Source organism: Apostichopus japonicus, chromosome 13, assembly GCF_037975245.1.
Source record: "Apostichopus japonicus isolate 1M-3 chromosome 13, ASM3797524v1, whole genome shotgun sequence".
NCBI classification, from domain to species: Eukaryota; Metazoa; Echinodermata; class Holothuroidea; order Aspidochirotida; family Stichopodidae; genus Apostichopus; species Apostichopus japonicus.
The window spans coordinates 13,681,725-13,703,232 of record NC_092573.1 but is presented as its reverse complement, the minus strand read 5'-3'; the positions used below and the strand labels follow the sequence as shown (position 1 = coordinate 13,703,232).

The 21,508-nt window shown below is 37.7% G+C and overlaps 1 protein-coding gene across 4 annotated transcripts in view; it reads left to right on the top strand.

Moving 5' to 3' along the window:
* LOC139979151 (uncharacterized) overlaps positions 1-21,508 on the top strand; it is a 41,498-nt gene that overhangs the window by 16,010 nt on the left and 3,980 nt on the right. For 2 of the 4 annotated variants that reach the window (XM_071989854.1, XM_071989855.1), the window contains exons 8-18: positions 606-689; positions 965-1,150; positions 1,776-1,863; positions 3,770-3,910; positions 4,384-4,550; positions 5,186-6,370; positions 8,169-8,424; positions 9,382-9,494; positions 10,333-10,523; positions 11,019-11,098; positions 14,448-18,143. In XM_071989854.1, the coding sequence (XP_071845955.1) occupies positions 606-689; positions 965-1,150; positions 1,776-1,863; positions 3,770-3,910; positions 4,384-4,550; positions 5,186-6,370; positions 8,169-8,424; positions 9,382-9,494; positions 10,333-10,523; positions 11,019-11,098; positions 14,448-14,860 (2,904 nt within the window). In that variant the 3' untranslated portion in view covers positions 14,861-18,143. Of the gene's footprint in view, positions 1-605; positions 690-964; positions 1,151-1,775; positions 1,864-3,769; positions 3,911-4,383; positions 4,551-5,185; positions 6,371-8,168; positions 8,425-9,381; positions 9,495-10,332; positions 10,524-11,018; positions 11,099-14,447; positions 18,144-21,267; positions 21,425-21,508 lie in introns of those variants that run through there. The other 2 variants (XR_011797094.1, XM_071989856.1) reach the window with 2 other exon arrangements.

Below are 21,508 nucleotides of genomic sequence, written 5' to 3'. Positions count from 1 at the left end.
GATAGGGCAAGATTTATGTAGATGAAGGTTTGAGTAATATTACCACAAGTAACTGTTACTCTCATTATAGATCTCACAGCAGGCGGTTTGATATATCTATATATATATATATATTGCTCCATCTTTGCCCGCCAGTATGGGTCATATTCTGCCCCACCACAATCCCTTTCAAACAGAGTTTTCTGGGTAAGACCAGTTAAGCATTGTCCAGTACAGGACAGTAGCTCATATATATGCAATGCTATATGTGGTGTGATGCTATGTGCTAAATGGTATATTCTTCTTGTTAGTAAGAGGGAGTGGTGGGGGGGTTAGGAATTGGGAGGGGGGTAGGAGATGGGGTAGGAGGATAAGCCTGGACAAGAACAAAATGAATTGATTTGTTTACATTCCCTAAAAGATACTATCTTTATACATTTCTCATCATGGCAATCATTTTCTCAAGAAAACAATAAGAAAAAAAAATGTAAAGAAGATAATTACTTTGTGTAGACCAACCCAGTTTTGTCTCTTTTTCAAGTTAAATTTTCTAATTCAATTAGTATGCTTCTATGTGTAATGTTTAGATGATTAATGACAATCCTTGCGTGTCATTCTATTTGCAGAACGTTTTCCAGGAAAAGGTTTTTGTTGGTCTGGAGCATGTACATCCAACTTTTAATGTAAAGGACAAAATTCAAGGTCCTGGGGTAAGTATTGTTAAATGGAGGTAATTCATTTGTAAGGGAAAATGTTTTATGCATTTTAGAGGGTGGGGCATGAGGGAGGGGGGGGGAGGAGTGGAAGGGTCTTGGGATCATTTGAAATGTTATTTTTTTCTTACCTTTAATTAAGCATCTATATACTTTGATTTTGGTGGGTCCCCCCTCCCCCCATATTTAGGGGTCAGCTATAGATAATAAAGTGTTTGAACATTGGAATATTCTATTGTGATATATGTCCTCTGTCTGTTTTCTCTTTGTAGGGATCCTTTCTGAGCCATATAAGAGTAGAAACAGGGGCATCTGTTTACCTCCGAGGTAAAGGTTCAGGTCTGATGGAGAGAGCATCTGGGCGCGAATCGTTTGAGAACTTATATATCTTCCTAACTCACCAAAAACAGGAAAATCTGCAAGCAGCAAAGAAGCTCTGTGAAAATCTGGTTCAGACTGTGAGTATTTTGTTTTTTCTTCTTCTTTTTTTGTTGTGGTTGTTTTGTTTGTGTTTTTGCATCCCATGATAACAATACATCTTCGATCACTTAAGTAATTAAGAAAGTAAAATGTGTAAAAGTAAGCTGGCCTGACGTTTCGATCCTAGTAGGATCTTCTTCAAAGGCTGAATGACAAGTAACAGTAACAGAAGGGACAAAAACACGCACAGAATACAGACAGGTTAATGAGCATGGTGAACATAAAGAGATAGATGTAAGGGGGTTAGTAGACAAGGGATGGAGAGAAGAAAGAAAGAAACCAACAGGGAGAAGATAGGAGGTAGGAGATAAACAGTAGAGGGACAAAGAGAGGATTATGGGAAGGGGCAACCTAACCCCTTCCCTTAGAAGAAGATCCTGCTAGGATCGAAATATCAGGCCAACTTACTTTTACAGTTCTTCTTTTTTTTTATGTTATTTGTTTGTGTTTTTGCATCCCATGGCAACAATACATCTTCGATGACTAAGTAGTTAAGAAAGTGGCAGAAGGAAGTGACGCAGGACAGACGGCAAATTTTGTAAAACAGAAATACAAGTTTGATAATTAATAATCTTGCTTTGATTGTTTTTATGTTTTCAACAGATACAAGCAGAATACAGCAAGTACCAGGCACAGCTGATGGCCGGACCCCCAGCCCAAGTAGCAGTTAGTAGCGTTGGACCGCCACAAGGTATCCACAAGAATCCCATTTACCCCTCCCTTTTCCATTACAAAGTCCTGTACTAGTAAAGTCATGCAGTCTGTGGACTCATGTGTGCTAGAGGATTAAAAGCATGGGTTAGTCATGTCATGAATGCAAGAATGGGTCAGATGATGTAGTAACTATATGTACCCGGTGAAGATACAACCCCCAAAAAAAATGTGGCTCGGGTAAATAAACTATTCTCTGTTTCTAAGTGTTATTTTTGAGTGGGTAATTTTTTTTTTTTTGATGGGAGGAAAAGAAAATGGCTTTGCTTAAGATTGCTTTGTCATTGATACAAACTCCCTAGATTAAAACAAACTCTTTTGAACAAGCTCCTGGCTGCAAGCACCACCATGGAGTCTACTTTGAGGGTTATATTTACATTTGAATGAATATTCATTGCATTGGTCCAATCCTCACTTTAGTATCACAGTTAGGCTTAGCTGTAGAAGGAAGTATCTGATAGGAAAGTGTATTTCCATGGACAGAAGAACACACTTCCTACGAATATGTTCCTTCACAAACAAGTACATTTCTTATATTGGGAGGGTGTGGATAATTGGCTGTAATCATATCGTATCACTGAATTGAAGGAAGAGCCAGTTTTCGCTGCAATTTGTCTAGTGTTAATAGTTCAGTACTCTGAGTTGGTTTTAAAATGTGAAAGTTTTCCTTAATGTTTTGTGGCGGGAAGTTTGTTATATTTGGGAAAGAACAGAGTGAGCGATATATATATTTATAAAAACCAAAAACACGGATGAGCTGAAACATGTGTGGTGGTATTGTAATAAATGTACAAGTCATCAATCCAAAGGATAAGTAATGTATGCAATTATGAAGACATATTTTGCTGATATATCCTAGTTGTGTAGTTTTGTGAATAATACAAATCTGGTTTTGTGGGTAATTCAACCTAAGCAGCAGCTAGGTATAATAAAAAATTTTTGCTTTTCACCGGCTAAAATCCCTTGACTGACCGTTCGCCCCGACCGATGACGGGGGGTTCAAGTCTTTTCCCCACCGCTTCCAAAATAGTCGATTATAGGGGTAAAAAAATGTATACAGAGTTGATTATCTGAAATGTCTAGCTGATGTTTTTAACAGGACAGATATGTGATGAAAGGATTTGGATTGGAGCAAGTTTCTAAAGTTTATCACACATTTTAAGCTATATTTTGAGTGGGGTTGTAATTGTGTAACATTCCTGACCAGGCCCTGGTAATAGTTACATATCATTAGATGTCCCTGAATCAGACAAAGATATCTCTTTACTTGTAACCATTTTGGCTGGTCATAAATAGCTAGTAATTAGCCAGTTTATGAATTACACAAATAACATGTTCCAAATATGAAATAATGTAGTTTATTTTGCCATTGGGTAAACCAAGTGGCCTAGCTAGACTTGTTTGTGTTTAGATAGAGAAAGGGGGAATGCATCTCTATGGGCCACGCAGGAGACTATTTTCTAAAAAAAAAAAAAAAACCTTGTCACTTTTTGGGGGTCACATACCCTACCCCCACTCTACTGGGGTTTCCCCTAATTTTATTTTCCTAGTGTAATTTTCTGTGCAGTTTGAACATATTATCTTCCAAGTACTAAATCTTTGTTGTAACGTTGGATTATTTTATCCAAAGATTGTGGTAACGTCAAAGGCAAAATGCAGCTTTACCTGTAGGGAAGAATCGTAAGAGCTCTTGAAGACTAGAGTCAAATCTAATTCTACGAACATTCTTCATTCTCTGCCTGCAGCTTCATTTGAAGTCAAAATGTGTTAGCGCCATCTCCTTTTTACTCTTTCTTTTCTCAATGCACGAGCTGATAATTGTCTTAGTTTCATAACACTATTTTTTCTCTTTGGATATCATTCACGTGTGTCGCTGCTTCTTTCAGCTTTACCAACTTCCTTATACAATGTTCCCCCCTCGATGGGGGTCAGGTCAATGTTCCCCCCTGCCTCTCAAGCCGCAGTGGTCACTGTAGCCGCACAGACTACCCCTCTGGTTTCGACAGGAGTACCCTCCGGTCATCCTGGTAAGATATTGATATGTGATCTGTTTGTGACGTCATATACAATAGAAAACTGTTATTAAAAGTTCTGACCAAGTGATCTCCCGTAATTCTGCCCCCGGGCTACTGTAGTTACAAATGTACGTTGCTGTTGCTAATATGGATATCAGTTGCTGAATGACGTTTTAAGATGTAGGGAATATTGTCAGGTCTTTTAAAATGTACAAAAGCATAAATTGCAGTCTGTTTGGAGAATATTGGTCTGATTCAGTCATATGATAGGTGAGCATATGTGATTATAGCCATTAGGCTTCTGGCAACAAATCTGCTGAAACACATCACATCACACAGTTTAACAGGCTCTTTGTTTCTTCATGAAAATTGATAATGTATATCATTGTTGTTGTAGTATTTACCATTTGAAGCGGTTAGTCCCACATGCATATCTATGTGTCTGTGTTGCATGGAGTCATGATTTCTTCTCTTGTTGTTTCTAGCATCCAGCCAAGCGGGCCAGCCTGTATCACTTCATCACATATCCCATTCCCCCGCCAACAGCGGTGTTGTAGTGTCCGTTAATAACGCTGTCGCTTACCCTCACCTTCAGAGGTTTCAGGTTCCTGCCCAACAGCCCACTCTGCTGACATCACCCGTTCCAGTCGGTGTAAGTTGGCAACAGTACTTTTCCTTGGAATTTTTACTGAATTTTATTAACCAGTTATGTAGTGTCATAAGGTCTGGCATATACCACAAAATGTGAGTACAAACAATATTTCGTTGGGGTGTTGCTTCACGAGATTTGCTGTTCCAAGCACCTGTTTGCATTTTGGTGACCTGTCAATTTTTTACCAAACCTACTTAGTGAAACTCGCAAGTTGATTTGAAATTGATTGCAAATGATCAATTTTGATTCCCCAAATATATTATTTCATTTGAGAGGAAAACTTTTGTAGCTCGGGCACATTTCATGTCATTAATAGTCACAATGTGAAAATCGAATCAGAGAAATTTTGAAGAATAAAATGAAACTGCATGCTTTTTAATTTCATATAAAACTTGACTAAGCCACTGCCCTTGAATTGTATTGAAAGGAATGTTGTTTCAAAATGATATCGCCATATTTTAATACCAAAACCAACCAACATCTATCTGATGTATTAAGTCATAATATGCAATCTTTGACACAACCTTCCCCACTTTTGTTCAACACAGTCATTGTAAGTTTGGTATGTCATTGACTATGTGTTATATATATATATTACTATACAGCAGTTAATCTTGTGTTTCCTCCATTTTTAGCTTCCTGGTGGAGTTCCACAGAGATTAGCCCTACTCATACAACCATCTGGAGGGCTCCAGCAGTCCCATCTGCCCTCTGGGATGGTAGTCACACCCAGACTATCAGCAGTCGTCCATCAACCGGGTGTCATCCCTCAGGGTATACCCATCGGGGTCCGTTCACCATTAACTCTGTTACAGCAAAGGCCTTCACTTGTGACTGAAGGAATGCCACCCCGTCTACCACCGGGCGTCATCGCCGCCCAGAATCCCGGCCAGGAGATCCGATTGGCAACGCACCTTCAGGCGCAAGGATTCCCACAACATTCGGCCACAGGACCGCCGCAGGAGAATGTAGTCTTACAGGCAGGGCAAATCCCAGGCATGCATCTCCAGCCTCCTCCCACACTGGTGGAGCAGGTGGGACAGCAGCAGCTGCCCGTAGTATCGTCCAGTCAACAGCCACCGCAGATGCTCCACGGTCCCCCGCTGCAGCAGGCGGATACAGGCTTGGAAAACCCACACGTTCAACAGGAGATGCAACCAGGACAGTCTCTACCAGAAACGATGCATCCTCCTCAGATGGCAACCTCAGTCCAGCAGCAGATTCATCAGCACATGCAGATGCATGCTCCTGTGCAACAAGAGGCTCCCGGTGGTCAGCAGGTGGTTCATCAGCAGTCAGTCCCGCAGCAAATCACAGTGCAGCATTCGGCAGCTCAGGTGTCTAGTCCACAGCACATCATCCTGCAGCAGACACCCGGCCTCCAATCGATACAGCAGTCGATAGCTCAGAGCATCCAGCAGCCTCTAGAAATTCAGCATCATCAAATTGTCCAAGGACTGCCCCCTCCCCTCTTCCAAAATCCTCCTGTCCAACTACCCCCTCACTCTCAACCACCTCCTCACTCCCAGCCACCTCCTCACTCCCAGCCATCACAGCATCAAGAGGTTACACTGAGAGTACCGTACGGTCAAGGGGAGCAGTCAATCTTGGGTGAACCTCCCCCTCAACACGTTCCTCATTCAGTCGCCATATCGTTGCCACAGCAGCTGCCTCAGGTGACCACAGAGCCATCTGCAGCTGAGGTCAGCGTGTCAATTCCTGCCAAGGGCATGGAACCCACAATTATGTCCATGGCAGATGTGCAGCACATGCAAGAACAACAACATCAACAACAGCAACAACAACAGGTGACATCACAGGTAAAGTTGTACCATAGCTTGCTGATCCTAGTTCAGTGAATTTCCACCTATTTTTTCTTTCCAACCTAAGCAGGACAGTAAAAACAGCATTTAAATGATGCAAGTTTTCAGTGCTTGACCAAAGATACAAAGTATTTTTCAGGATAAGAATGTACAGTGATTAATTAAAAAATTCCGATAGCTAAGCAGAATTGCTACAAATTTTCTGCATCGTTAGGTGAAAAACACATTCTAGCATTTTGTATGGCAGAGACGCAAATTTTTTAATATGTTGTGATATTTTGTAAATGCATCTGGCAACAATCAGAATGAATGATGTCATCAGGGCACTTTGGCTGAAAATGTCTTTGTTGTTCTTTATGTAATATTTCAATCATTTATTTCCAGAGGAAAAGAATATATTTCCAGAAAAAGATACATTTTGATAACATTTTAAATACAGAGAATATTTACTGCTAAGCAAACGTTCCAAGGTGTAATTAGGTTATAAGAATATAAATCCACAAACAGATTTTAATAGCCTATCTAAAGCTTTTGAAGAGCTCTTGCCCAGATGACATCACACACTCTCTTCTGTGATCCAACTTCCCGGAGAAGGTGAAGGTTTAGCCAGTCAAAAATGGTTTCATTCAAACCCATATCTCTAGTTAGGGACAGGATTTTTTTTCCTTTTCAACCAGAAGTATGGAATATTTTTCTCTTCAATGTAACTTTTACATTGTTTGTCTCTCGAATATCCCTTTAAAGGCACCATACTACCTTTTCGCATCCCAAATGTTACCTTTCACAAGTGGAACATTCCAACCCGGCCCAGTCACTTCTGTGACATTAACTACGGACTATATATATATATATTTTTTTCATTTGTTATTTTTTTACATTTTTTTTTTATATTTTTATATTTTTAATTATTTAAGTTTAATTTATAATTTTATTTATTCCAGTATAAATATAAATTTATAAATAGGATAAGAAGTACATAAAGGAAACATATAATTATAGTGATTAGTTAGAGGTCAAATTTGCAAATATTAAAGTACACTAAAGATATCAATATTGGACTAGCCCAAGAAAACACTGATTATTATGTTAAAAAAGCTTTATTGGTTTTAGAAAATAGGGTCAAAGTGGGATTTATGTGGTCAATCAACTCATCACTTTTAAGATGTAACAAAGTGATGATGTTCTTTACAGTTTGTCGTCTTGGTCACAATTCTTCATGCAAATTGTAAACAGACATATCATTCCTCGATCCACTGCAGGAGTTGTTTGCATTCGGTTGCGAACTTCTGGTTACTTTGTCAAACACAACTAGTATTACGAGCAGTTAATTGGTCAATAAAATATTACTACTAAAATAATTGATAGTTTCATGCTATTTTAAGTATCTCATTTTCCAGATACTTTTTCCACATTAAAAAAAAAAGTTTTTAAAATGCAAATCTGAAATTTCAAATAATTTTCCTTGATTTCTTTGGTTATTTTTGAAGTGAACCTTGACTTGTCAATTTAATTCAATTAACTGTATTGTTATGGGTTTTAAGTAACAGAAGTGTACAATCAAAGGTCAATGGATAAAAGCTGCTTTCTGTGCCATCACTGTAACTTTCACACTCAACTTGTCATGATCTTACGGTTATAATCTGGATGTATTAAGGGAACAACGGGGGTTGAGATTGCATGAAGCTGTTTGATTTTCGTGCCGAGGCTCCTCCTCCATCTTGGGTAACTTTTCTTTAAAAATACTTTTCTTTGAAATATTACCCTCACTGTGAATAACCATTGATGTCTTTGCCAGGCTCATATTCTTCAAGGAACAGTGCCTCAATCCCTTGCTGGCACGTCCTTGGCTTACACACAGTGCGATCCTATATCTACACATCACGGCTTGACTCCAGTGTCCAGTGGATTACTTCCACTACCGACGTCGGTTGTCCAGTATCAAGTGGCGCCATCTGGCGTAGCTCCTACGACGTTAGTGGTAGCCACCCAAGAGCCCACCCTGAGGATGGAGCAACATTTCAACAATGGCAAAGATAGAGATCCTCGACCAGGTAACGTCACAGTTAAAAGACAAAAGTGGTGATCCAGCAACTGATTGTTTACCTAACAAACAGTTTGTGCAGTTGCCATGTTGTTGTTTAAATGCGTCATAGTTTAAGTAGGATGTTCGTTTATCAGTCTGTTCTTTTCATTCGTTCTTTGGTTTGTTTGATCGTCTGCATGCTTGTGTTTGTTTCTTTATAAAAAAAGAGAAACAAGTGTAACAAGTCCTGTTGCATTATTGAACATTTCATTTCAGTCTGAAAATGAATCATCATCTAAATAATATTAAAGAAACTTGGAGGCAGATCATGAATTGGGTCAAGGGTTAGGAATGGATATAGATTTCCTTATCTGGTCGCATTTTAGCCACGGAATTGCTTTTGTAAGACTTAACGTGTAGTGTCAATCTTAACTTGCTTTGTTAAATCTAATGATGTTCAGTGCATACTGTTGTGCTAGGTATTAGAGTCTTAATGTCATTGCCATGAAAGGAGGGTTAGCTTTATCCAGCTCATGATCAAATTCAATGTGATCAGTGTGTGATGTAATCAGTAGCTGCTCTCTGCGGACAAAAGACCCCTGTTGTTCCTAATAGACCTTGCATTCCTGTAGCATCGTCATGTTACAATGTTTCTTTTGCTTTGCTACTGTTTGGTTCACTTTATGAGCTCTTTAGATTTTTTGTCAATATTTTCTTTAAAGACTAGCTGCTGGTTTCCCCTTTGAAATGCAAAAAAAGGGAGATTGAAAAATATATCATATTTAAAATACTAAAGTAATTAATGCAAAAGCCCCTTTTTTTTATTGTATGTCTGAAAAAAAGGGGGTGAGTCAATAGCAAATTGGTGATGCACTGGAACATTTAAAGATATCCCAGCATTTCAGAACAAGGAATGTTTGATTTGTAGTGTTTCTCTTGCTAATGAGGGTAAAAGTAAACTAAATAACTGCTTCAATTTTGCTAGCCTCTCACTTACGCACAGACAGCGATAGCAGATTCGGAAGAAGAAGAAGATTTAGGGAAGAGTTTGAACTGGATGATAAACCATTGAAAAGCTTGAGGACATCAGAGTTTGAGGTAAATCACTCTTTGAAATTCTTTTGGGTGTTTGAGAAAGGGATGGTGGGTTTGGGGGATATGACGGATGATGGAATGGAGGATATTAAGTAGAACAGATATGATTGAGGGGGGTGGGGGGCGAGGGGAATTACAAGAATGGTGGTGTAGGGGGTTTGGGGTATATGACAGGGATCATGGAATGGAGGATATTTAGTATAACAGATATGATTGTGGGGGGGGGGGAGGGGATTACAAGATTGGTGGTGTAGGGGGTTTGGGGTATATGACAGGGATCATGGAATGGAGGATATTTAGTGTAACAAATATGATTGTGGGGGGAGGGGGATTACAAGAATGATGGTATGGGTGGGGGTGTAGGACTGGATGTGTGTAAGCATGAATGAAGATGGTTGGAAGAGGAGGCGGGAGGGGGGTTGTATCCTGAGAATAGAATGTAGTAACTATTATGGTGTCTCTAAGTTACTTGAAGGTCAACCAACTTTTGTGAAATCTCAAGTTTTGCAAAGCATGCAAGAAGGTACAAACTAAATGTGATGTGGGCAACATGTTAAGAATGCTTCATGAAACTAAATCTTACGTGGTTTGGTGAAAACGCAAGGGAAAATATATAACTATATTAATAAGATGGGTAACAACTGCAGACTCTGTGTGCAACCATTCAAAATCATCCTCTGTGTTGAAAGTAAAATTTGTTTTGTGATGCCTGAAAATATCACCTGTTTCGGCTCCAGACTCTAAACCAATCCCATCTGTTCAAAAATATCTTTTTAGAAGAAGCAAATAAAAAATTGACAATTTGGTGACATTTCCGGTTTGTATTTGGCTTTTCTTGCAGAGAAGTTTGCCGTTCAGTGCAAGATACAAAGAATTAAGAGCAGAGGGAAGCAGGGAGCTAGGCATGAGAGGGGGAGACATATTTGGAAGGAGGAGACGATTCCAGGAAGCAGGCGATGCCAGGACAGACTACGAATTTCCAAGGGACAGGGATTTGAGAGTAACCCGATTTTCTGACTCGACCGACAGACGGTATGGATCTTGTTACAATCAACTCTCCAACATTACATCTTCCAACTTGTACTAAGATTTTCAGCAATTTATTTGGTGAAGGATATAGGAGGTACACGAGGTACCTTCAAATATAAATCTGGTGCTTAGGTATACCAAAAATCACACCAGAAACAAAAACCAAAAATTTGGCATAAATTTTGCAGAAACTTGAAATTTCACTATGTTAGTAGGACGGTCAATTTTTATGTCACTAAATTTGAACCGCCAGATGGTTATTATCTTACTAGTCCAATAATTTAGAGAAAACCTTACTTTGCAAACTTTTTGTAGCAGATTTTACTTCACTCCTCTCTTACCTGGCTTCATACCTCATCCACACTCTAATCTACCTTAGTCCACCCAAATTGGAAACATTTTAGCACTGTTCCCCTCCTCATCCTCATTTTTACTAAGTTTGTGGTGAGATGTTTCTATTGGACGATGCTGATGGATACCTTTTATTACCTTCCTTAGATTGATGCCCCCACCGCCTCCTTCCAGAATAACGGCCACTGCCAAACCTATCCTCTCATCGCAGAAAATGCAACAGCAAGGTCAGTTTAGACTCTTTATTCCTCATCCCACAAAACTTGTCTGACATTTTTATTTTTATTCTGACAAATATATATGCACTCAATGATCTTGTTATGCTTCCGGATTTTTCAAGCATTCATATTTATCTCTATGATATCGCTAATTTCAAAGGCATGTGATCTATACACTCTGAATTGCTATGGTAACTGCCTCGTGAGTACTCATCTGTTTGCTCCTGGCAGAGAAGTTGTCGGATATTTTGTGACACTAACGGGGGCGCTCTTGTTTCTTGAAACCTTTCTCGCTGCTGACATCACAACGTCATAAACCCTTTTTTTTTACTTTTATCATCCATTTCCACCTGTACCCCTCTCTCTGCGCCATCATCTCTCAAAGTTCCTTCTACTTTATATTTGTCGGTCGCTGCCTCACTCACCTTCACAACTAACTTTCAATCGATTTCAGAAGCCAGCCCTCAAGGCGGTACGTTGATGAAACCAACAGCAACTGTGGACACTTTTTTACTTCATGCATAAAAAGTGCTTCAGTTGTCTTGTTGTTGTTACTTTTCCACTTTCAGAAGAATGCATGTTTGTTTCACCTTTTTAAAAATATATTACGGACATTTCTGGTCTGATGAGACACGGTTACTGAATATGGAAATTACTTTCACCATATTTTGTCCTGCCTTCCTTTTCTCATTTCTTTTGTGTCTTTAATATATATAACAAAAAACAGTTAGATTTGCATATTCATTTTTGCTATGCATATGCATATATGTGATGTGGTATGGCGTATGCGACTTAAGGTTGTCATGCCATGTTGTGTAGTATTAGAAAGCAAGTGTCATTCTATTGCATACAGGTTGGACATATTTCTGGCTTCCAACCTTTTTGTCAACAATGACTTTCTAAAATTCCGACTCACCATTTTCTAACTGTTATATCTGCTTGATGTTTACAGCAAGACTGCCTTTAATGCAGTACTGAACATGAACAGTTTTCAGCTGTGTTAGAAAACAACAAAATTCATTATAAATTTTTAACATTTGTTTAAGCCGTTTTTTCTAACATGCACCAAAAAAAAATAATTCCCAGCTGCCACCTACATTCCTTCCCACCCTCTTTCCATTTCCCTTATCTCTTAATGTTTTCTTTGGGTTCTGTCTTTCTTCTTTTTTGTCCAAGGTTTTTATTTTTTTGAGAATGTTTTATTCTTATTCCATTTGGTGATGTTTTTCGTCCATTGTTTCACTCCTAGACTTGAATCAATTTCAACGTCAGTCCACCCTACTAAGAAGAACAATTCAAATCTGTGAACCTTCCTTTATCCTCCCTAAAATTGGCATGACTTTTGATTGCTCTTGCTAAATATCATATATACATATAACCCCAGCCATGTTTCCAAGCACTAACAAACAACTCATCTCGACTTGGTGGCAGTCGTAATTGGTGTGTTACCTGTTGCGTTATTGGAGTCAGATTCTGTAATCTGCAAGCAGCAGGTTAAAGTATTAAAAACAGTTGAAAGGAGAGCGACAGCATCAAAAGACCGGAGGCAACATCAAGAGAAACGGTCCGGTCCATTGATCTGTTTGTTGGATATTATACAAGAATTTGTTCTAAATGTGCTGTAAACCGAAGCCAAATGCTACATAGTTGGTTCACACATGGTTTCAGTCAGACTTTTGATAAATGGTTATATTTATGATTTTTTTTACCAAGTGCTTTGGTTTTTGTATTCTCGCAGGTACTGTTTGACATTTTTATTATGTTGTTTAAATGGTCAGTTCTAAAATTGGAAAAAAGATCTAAAACTCAAAACAGTACAAAAAAACAATTAATGAGTGTGTGCTTGAATGTTTGTTCAAAGTTTGAAACAATTAATGGAGATGTTTTTGCTACATTAATTAATGTTTTGCTGAATTAATGAGGCTGTCAAACCTGTCAAGGTTTTAAGCAATATAGATGGTGAATGTGTCCTATTCAACATGTAAAATATACTGTACAATTTGTTCTTATAAGCTTCTACGCAAGTGTAAGAATGAGTAGCAAAAGTAGCAAAAAATTGCAAAAATAGCAAAGCAAAAAACAAAAAAAATTAAGATAAACATCTACCATTTCCATTTCAAAGAATTTTAAATTGAATACATTTACATACAAAGTATGAAACTATAAGATTTTTCCCTTAATTCAGACAGTTTACCGATTTTTTAGTTGGTTACACGATTTTATGTCATTGCCGAGTGACTCCCAGAAGCAGCATTTGGTTTTATCAGACTCTTTGGAGTGGTGGAATCTTTGGGGAGTGAGTGAGGACAGATTACAGGCCTAAAAAATTCTCCAATTCTAATCATGATGACAAGGCACTACAAATTGTTAACTAGAGAGAGGTATCGTCTTGCAAGGTCTGGATATGAGTACGAAATAAATTTTGCACCGTTTATACTAAAATCATGTGACTTGATGAAACTGAAGTATAAATTTACATTCTCCAGCCGTGACGACCATGTCTCTCTGATTGCAATTTTTATGAATATATTCGAAACAAATTTCAGCTTACACTATTTCCCTGTTGACAAATATTTGCACAAAATTTTGGAAGATTTTTATTGATATGTAACTGTGTTTGAGATGACACTTAAAATGTTCTCTATCATGTTTTTATAGCATGGCTTCATATCCACAGAAAAGTGCAAATTATAATAACTGTACACATTATAAAAGGTGACTTATACTCTTGTGATTTCCGTTTTTTTTCCTCTCTTTCTCTAAATACTTTTATCAGTTCAGTCATATATAAGATGTGTGTAGATAAAGTTTAATGATGTAATGATGCTCCCTCTTAAAACATCTCTCTCTCAACAGGCTATATGTCGTCATGAGTAATTACATTAATACTTCTCCCTTGGCAGGTTCAGCTGTTGTCCTCACATTGGTTAATATCAGTTTCATTATTTGAATGTGTTTTTTTCTTTGTGTGGGGATAGCTGATCTTAGCTGGTAATGATCCCAGTGAAGGGTTATACACTGTGAGTGGTCATTAATCCAACACCTCCGTTTTTCTCTTCTCTTTTCTCTCTACATGTGCTGATTGTGTACCCTTGGCCGATGTTCTGCTTCACCATTCCCAACATACTCTCTCCGGTTTGGGTGCTTTACGCATTAAAAAAAAAAAAAAAAAAAAAATATCGTACCATTTTTTAAATTTTTTATTTATCCACGTTTTGATTTCCACCATTTTAAAATTTTTTTCCTTCTTTTTCTGTAATTTTCGCTAATGGTACTATTTTCTCTCCCCTGAATATATATATACATTTTTTTTTTCTCTTGCGTATTCTCTGAACCAAATTTGATTTGCAAACATTAGGATTTAGACACCCTGGTCAAGTCTTAGGGGACGGCTCTTCTTCAAGCAGCTTGGTGTCATATGAAAACGATTCAGACTCTGACTCTGATGAACCGGGGGCTGTTGGCTTCGGACTGAGGTCTTCTCAAAAACGTTTTGATATGTCAAGGGGCATTTCCCAAAGCCCGCCAATGGCTAGAGGCTTTGAACAACAGAGTTCAGAGAGGAGATACGGCCAGCCTGTGTCGTCCAGTCGATTTAGTCCACCTTCCAGTCCATTACTCCATGAAATGTCCAGACATTTTCTGGAACAGAGAAGGTCAGGTAGTAGAGGCATTCGATCTGTGATTCCGGGTAGGCTGGGCCATCAAGAGACTGCTCCGCCAGGCGCGCAGGCGTTGGCAGGGCAGCCATTTTGGATGGCAAGACATTGACAATGCCCTCTAAGAATACATTTCAGAAACATTTAATTAAACTTTTCCTAGGTGGTATTTTTAATTTCTTGATCTGTGGATACCAATCTCTGTGGTTTACTTTTATTCAGTGCCAGGCAGCTTATAAATAGCAAGTGTTAAATTTTGAGATGAACCATGCAAACGGTGTGTATAGTAGGCCCAAAAAAAAAAGAACAAAAAAATCTGAGGGTGCTTGCTGTGTGTCTTCCTCTCAAGTAATTCCCTGGATAAACAGAAGAGTCAATTTTCTGTTGACTGGTTTGTGGTGGTGTAAATCTGGTATAGCTTTGTGAACCGAATGGAGGGAATGTTTAGGAGAGATATTATTAACCAATAGACTTCAGTGTTGTATAGTAGGGAAGATGAAACTTAAATAGTGTAACAAGAAAGTTAGGAGGATAGGGAACGGTTGTATATACTCGAGGAATTGAGAACAGTAGCATGCACTTAAGTTATAAGAAGAAGGTACAAGTCCTCTTCTCCTAGACTCTGCAATTTGGACATTTTTTATCATTCTCGTAGCCGTTAATCGTAGGCAAGATTTCCATATAGGGTATCTGAATCTTAAAAGTTTTGTAGTTTTAAATTGTCTTGCCTTTGAAGTTCTTTCAAGTTTCAATGTTACCTGTCTAACTAGTGGAAGTGAATTGCTATTTTTGTCCCTCTTCCTCTAAATCTTGATGTAGTGTGTTGCAACCTGGGCTCTCACATGTATGCATTTCATCTGGAATCCAAAGCAGTTTCTAAGAACTTGAAATTTGAAACTCCTGTGGAGAAACTCTAACATAGTCTGGAGCTATTTCAAGCCGCCAAATTTTGTAACCCCTATAACCCCTGTAACCCCTATAACCCCTATAACCCCTATAACCCCTTTAACCATCTTAATCATTGTTCCAAAAATATCTTGTTTTTTTATGGTTTGAAGCATTAAATTATAATCTCCCCATTCAATTTTCCAAGCTGGTAGTAAAATCTTGTAAAGTAATAAACAACCATGTGAAGTCCAGACTTTATTGACACTGTCTAGCTCCAGACTGATCCAGAGTTTAGCTTTTCCTGACGCTGCTTAACAATTTTCTGATCTCTTTGGATGGGTGGAGTACTAACAGTTCAGTACGGTAATTGCTAATATTGTCTTCTTTTTCATTGTGTTGTAAAAGTATGATAATTATTAATTGATATTTTATAATTAACTATTTGCTTTTTGTCCCCCTTTCTGTTTGCTACTGTGTATTTGGCATATTAACAAATTTGAAAAACGTATGAAGTACTTTCGCACTTTTTTGTTTTCCTTTCGTGGAAATCCGAGAAAGTTTTTTCAGATGTGGCATAATTTAGTGTCAACATCATTTTTGCATAGCGCTTTTGAAGGCTCTATGAAAATACCATGTAATACTGTGTAACAAAAACTGCTAAACATCTCTGTACATCTTGGTACACTTGCATAGCAATTTGACCATTGTGCATAGCATTTGCGATGCGATACCGGATTAATCATTCACTGAAATGGATTGTTTCTTTGGACGAGGAGGAGCTAACTTGTGCACTTCGTCATTTAAGTATCAAAGAGAGACATATTTGTAATGACTACTCTCTAGCAAAGGGGAAGTGTTAATAGTTTAGTGTGTTTACATTGTCAATGCCATGTCAGGAAAATTGTGTGTTTCCAAGAAATTATCTAAATTATTGAAAACATCTGCAGTTTGTCTGAGCAAAAGAACACAGTTGCCTTGAAAAAAAATGTACCATACTTTAATAGCAGATGCATCTAACCTGGCCTTGCATTTAATATGAACTGAGGTTGAAGTTATCACATTCACCAAGTAATGAGGAGGCAATTCTGTAACTAATTCCAAGCTGTTTGGAAATTTGGACAAGCTGTAGCTACTCTATAGAATTCCTACCAGAGTTTAGAGACAGCATCTGCAGTGTCTGGTGAGGAGCAAAATAGATGTTGTCCTAAGAGAAAGTTCCTACTTGGAGAGAGAAAAGGGGAAGGCAAAGGGAAGGGGAAGGCAAACAAGATCATATATAAAGACAGAAGGACAAAACAAAAAGTAAGCAGCTTTCCTCTGGGTGTCTGGATGTTATGAAAATTAGTAACAAAACATCAGATTATGATTTCAATACAAACAAGGTGGAAGAAGAAATTACTGATTTATGTTTTTTGTTTTTTTTTCCTAGCAGGATCTTCTTCAGAAAATAACTGTAGTAAAAACAAACTTAGAACACATGAAGAGGTTAGGTTCACCCTAACCGTGCATTTCACAAATGTTTTTTCTTAACTATTAAAACACAAAACAACATCAGTCTAACTCTAAATAGCAGCACATTTCATCATTGGTGTGTATCTAAAAATGTACAACCCTCAGGGGTAGTCTCAAGCCTCTAAAAATCAAAATTGTGGTAATTATTTTATTAGTAGAGTTTTCCAGTTCTGAAAAGGTTGGTAGTAATACACAGTTTTAAGAGTTAATCATTCTGATTTACCTTTTTCTGTCAAGAGGATTACATAGTTTAAAAATGATTGATTTCTGTAATTGATATCTGATTATGTACAAGGTATTTCTTGCAGGTATTCAAGCTATGGCCATAATGCCATATTTTAGTTCTGTGATATATTTCTGAGGAAGTGGACCTACCTATTATTGCAATAAGTAGCAAGTAGCGAGATGGAAACGCTTCGAAATGAGAGACGTTATGAACGATCATTGTATCAGTTATCGTTTTTTTTTTTTTTGGGTTAATTTTTCTTTCACCAAAATTCTGACATTGTTTTAAGTGTTGAATAAACCTTTGGTATAATAAGGCATTTCTTATGATGCATTCTCAATACTTTGTTTAAACCTTTGAATGTCACAGAGTGTCTTTGCCTTTTCAAATCACTCTGTGGATTCCTATTGTGTAATTATTAACATAACTGCAAATGTCTTTGTGAATACTTTTTAAGCAAAAAAAGAAGTAAAATCGGACCGTGAAGCTTTAACTGATTGTGGAAACCAGTTAGCGTTTGCATCATTACGTTTTTGTACCGCTGTCCGATTCCTATATGCCTGCGACCATGTCACCATAGCTTTTTCTTTCCCCCGGTTTATTCTTGTCTGTTATATTTATTTGTATTTTGACAGGACTTTCAACTGTTGTATTTTTCATTAAATGTTACTGTTGCACTGATTGTGGGTTTTAAAGGCAAACATTGTAACTCTGAAAGAAAAACAATCCTTTACTATAAAAATAATCTTCTTGGTACTCCTCTTTGAAATTGTTTTTCATTTATCTCTTCGTATTTTCATCCTTTTTTTTTTTTTTAAACATATTTGAATTCCGTGTGCACTCATCAATCTACATGCGGCATTGCTGTAATGTAAAATTCCATATTTTAATTCTCGATCTTCCCATAGAGTTTTTGCCACATTCCTTCAGATGCTTATGAAGCCAGCCATCAGCTTTTGTTTACTGTAAAAATATAAATAAAAAGTGTATAATTTTTTTTTTTGGGGGGGGGGGGAAGGTGGGGGTTCTTAAGGAAAGAATTATACGGCATAGAAGTCTGTGGGGAAAATCTGTTGGAACAAAACATAAGGATTGAAGCAAAAACTTATTCACTTTGAGAGACCAGAAGATAAGACACCAGAAGAGAAGGACACCAATCTGATAAATAACAGACTATAATTTCTTAGTTTTAGCAATTGGGCAAGTTTCTCTGACAAAAGAAAAAAGGCAGAAGGGAAATGGAAGGAGGAACAACTGAATGGAGAAAAGGTGGGATGGGTGAGGGGGGGGGGGAGTGTTATGTGAGAAGGAGAAGGTAAATAGGGCAAAGGGATAACACTCATGTCCAATAATCAAACTACTGTTAGAATGCGTACACAGACATTTACTGATACGTAAAAAACTATTGAAGGAACACACTATATTTTAACTGGAAGGATGGAAGTGTTTGCTATTCTCAAAAAGACAGAAGTGGAACTGTTTCGAATCTTGGTCCTCTATTTCGGTGAATATTTTATTTCGAAACGTCCGTTATTCATGAAGTAGATGTGTGTGAGTATTTTATGATTCTTCTGTATGGCATCATAGGAAGGCTGTAGTTAGAAATGAGTTTCTTGTTTTTTTGTCCTGCTCCTTTTGACTATTGGAAAGGGTAGAGCTGAATTATTCATAATTTTCTGCGTAAGTACTTTTTGGCTAAAGAGATACCATTGTTAAGGGTTGGAAACCTTTAAAAATAAATTATTAGGACCATTGGTGAAATTCTCATTCTATTTGTTGGAGTTACAGGTCTTTGTTCCTCTCGCTGCCATGATGAGATTTAAAAGGGGGGTAATTTGACCCACCTTTCCCCCCTCCTATCCTCTTCATGTTCTCTAACCAGTAGGTCAGACATATTCCTTGGAGATCACCGGAGGACAACGTCACTTTACAGCAGATTTGGCAAGTGCGATTCTGGACACTACAAAGGTTCTTCTAGTGGGGAGTGGTCAACCCAACTGGTAACTTCTTTTCTGATTCCTTGCAGGAAGACATGTATGGAGAATACATCTGATCAGCTCAACCAAATGGGAGAATTCTAATATGCAGATATGAATTTAATATACTTTTCATACTTGTCGTTCACCCTTCGAAGTGATAATACTTTCGTGATCGATATCGAGATCAGTATCAATTGAAACTAAACAAATTAACATTTACGTATGTCCAACTTTTTTAAATATGTTAAAAAGAAAAACACTTGCGTAGATACACACACACACACATATATTAATAACTATTATAATTTTAACAGCATCAATGTATGAATAAATACATATAGGTTATAGTGTACAGAGATGACATTCCCAGAGTATTAAATATGTTAACATTTAATCCAGCCAGAAACAAGTTTTGAATTCTAATCTCTGAATCAGATTTGGATCTTAAAGGCAGTTTCCAATTTGAACTTTAGACAGTGCCATATAGTCAGTCTAGCGTAGACATATTGAAGTGTATGCAAAATGTTGACACCTTCACCATCGTATATTTGGAGGGGGGGGAGGAGCTGGGTGGGGGAGGAGCTTGGTGGGGGGGAGGAGCTGGGTGGGGGGAGGGTTGCATTACTGGCACAATTATTGGTGATCACCTGTTGCATCTCTGCAATGTAACATTTTGCAAATTATTTAGTCCAATATTTTGTTGAAAATGCCATAAATTGATGAAATTAATTAATTTATTAAATTGATTTCATCAATTAACAACCAAAATGCTCACCCCCCCCCCAGCTCCTTTCCTCAAAAGAAATTATAACAAAATCTCCTTCAGGATTGTTACTAACTTTATGATCATGGAACAAAACCACCAGTCATATGCTTTGAAACGTTGAATTGTTCAAATTTAGTCAGTTCTTTTCCAATTTATATAATTTAGGTCATGAAGTTTTTGCAGAACAAATAATTCATCAATGTGCTGCAGAATGAGACATACTCACTTGCCAAATTCATGGTACTGGTGAAAAAATTCACTTTTAAAAAGTAGATTTCAATCCTTTGATGACACTTCAATATCCCTATGTTTGGGAAATGTTCAAAATAACATTCTTTTCATATCACACTTCATAATTTCTATGCTAAATTCAAAAAGCAGTAAATAAACAAATCATATTAATAGTACTTGAAAAGCTAACCAACCAAAGATATTACAACATTCAAAGTCCTTTTTAGTGAAGTCATAACTAGTTACCTTTTTGACAAGATTTCGTCCTGTACACAATTTCTTGTAGGTCGTGCTTACAACAGCATTTGCACATGTTCACACAGATTTAAATACAATCCCATACCAGAGAATGTATACATTAAGGTCCTTGTGATATCCCCCCCCCCCCCCCCCCGCATGAATAGTTTTATTACTTAGCAAATTCTAGATGGTCACTGCTTTAGGTTTGTCAGGTGATTGAGCACATGACAAAACAAGAACTAGAATACTGTGCTGTTTTCAGTGTAGAATGGCACATGCAACCGATTTTGCTGGTAGGTTTAATCAAGTCTTCTATTTTGCCGTAAAGAAAAGTTGTCAATTTCAAGCGTCACAAGTTAAATTCAATCAATCAGTCATATCCATTCATCACGACACAGAAAAAAAAAACAAACTTACCTACTGTACCAGTGAGGACATAAGTTTTGACAGGAAAATATGAATAATTGTAAAGATTCACATAGAATCATGTTAACATGTGCAAAAGTTACACAGTGGTCAACTATGGCTGTGATGTTTTACATAGAGACATGTCCTGTGATGCAAGAACTGTCAGCTAGTTGTATGTTGTTGCTCAGATAGAGTTACAGGGAGTATGTTTGTCACCCGTTGTTTTCTTACATAAATGGTTCCCTTTTTCTCTCACCCCTTATATGCAGACTGGCTGCTAAATGGACCTTTCCAGCTGACCACACCAAGGTTTTCTTTTGTTCATAGCAGCAAGTAGCCGTACTTGTAAGAGACCACCATGCTTGGGAGCTGCAGGACAGAGATAGGGAAGCTTGGTGGATTCAAACAAAGCTTATGTATGACATGGTGAGTAAAAAGACTCATTTTGAGTTTTGAAATGTGAGCGTAGACGATTGAAGGAGACCATAATCCAGTTACTATCGTAGTTCC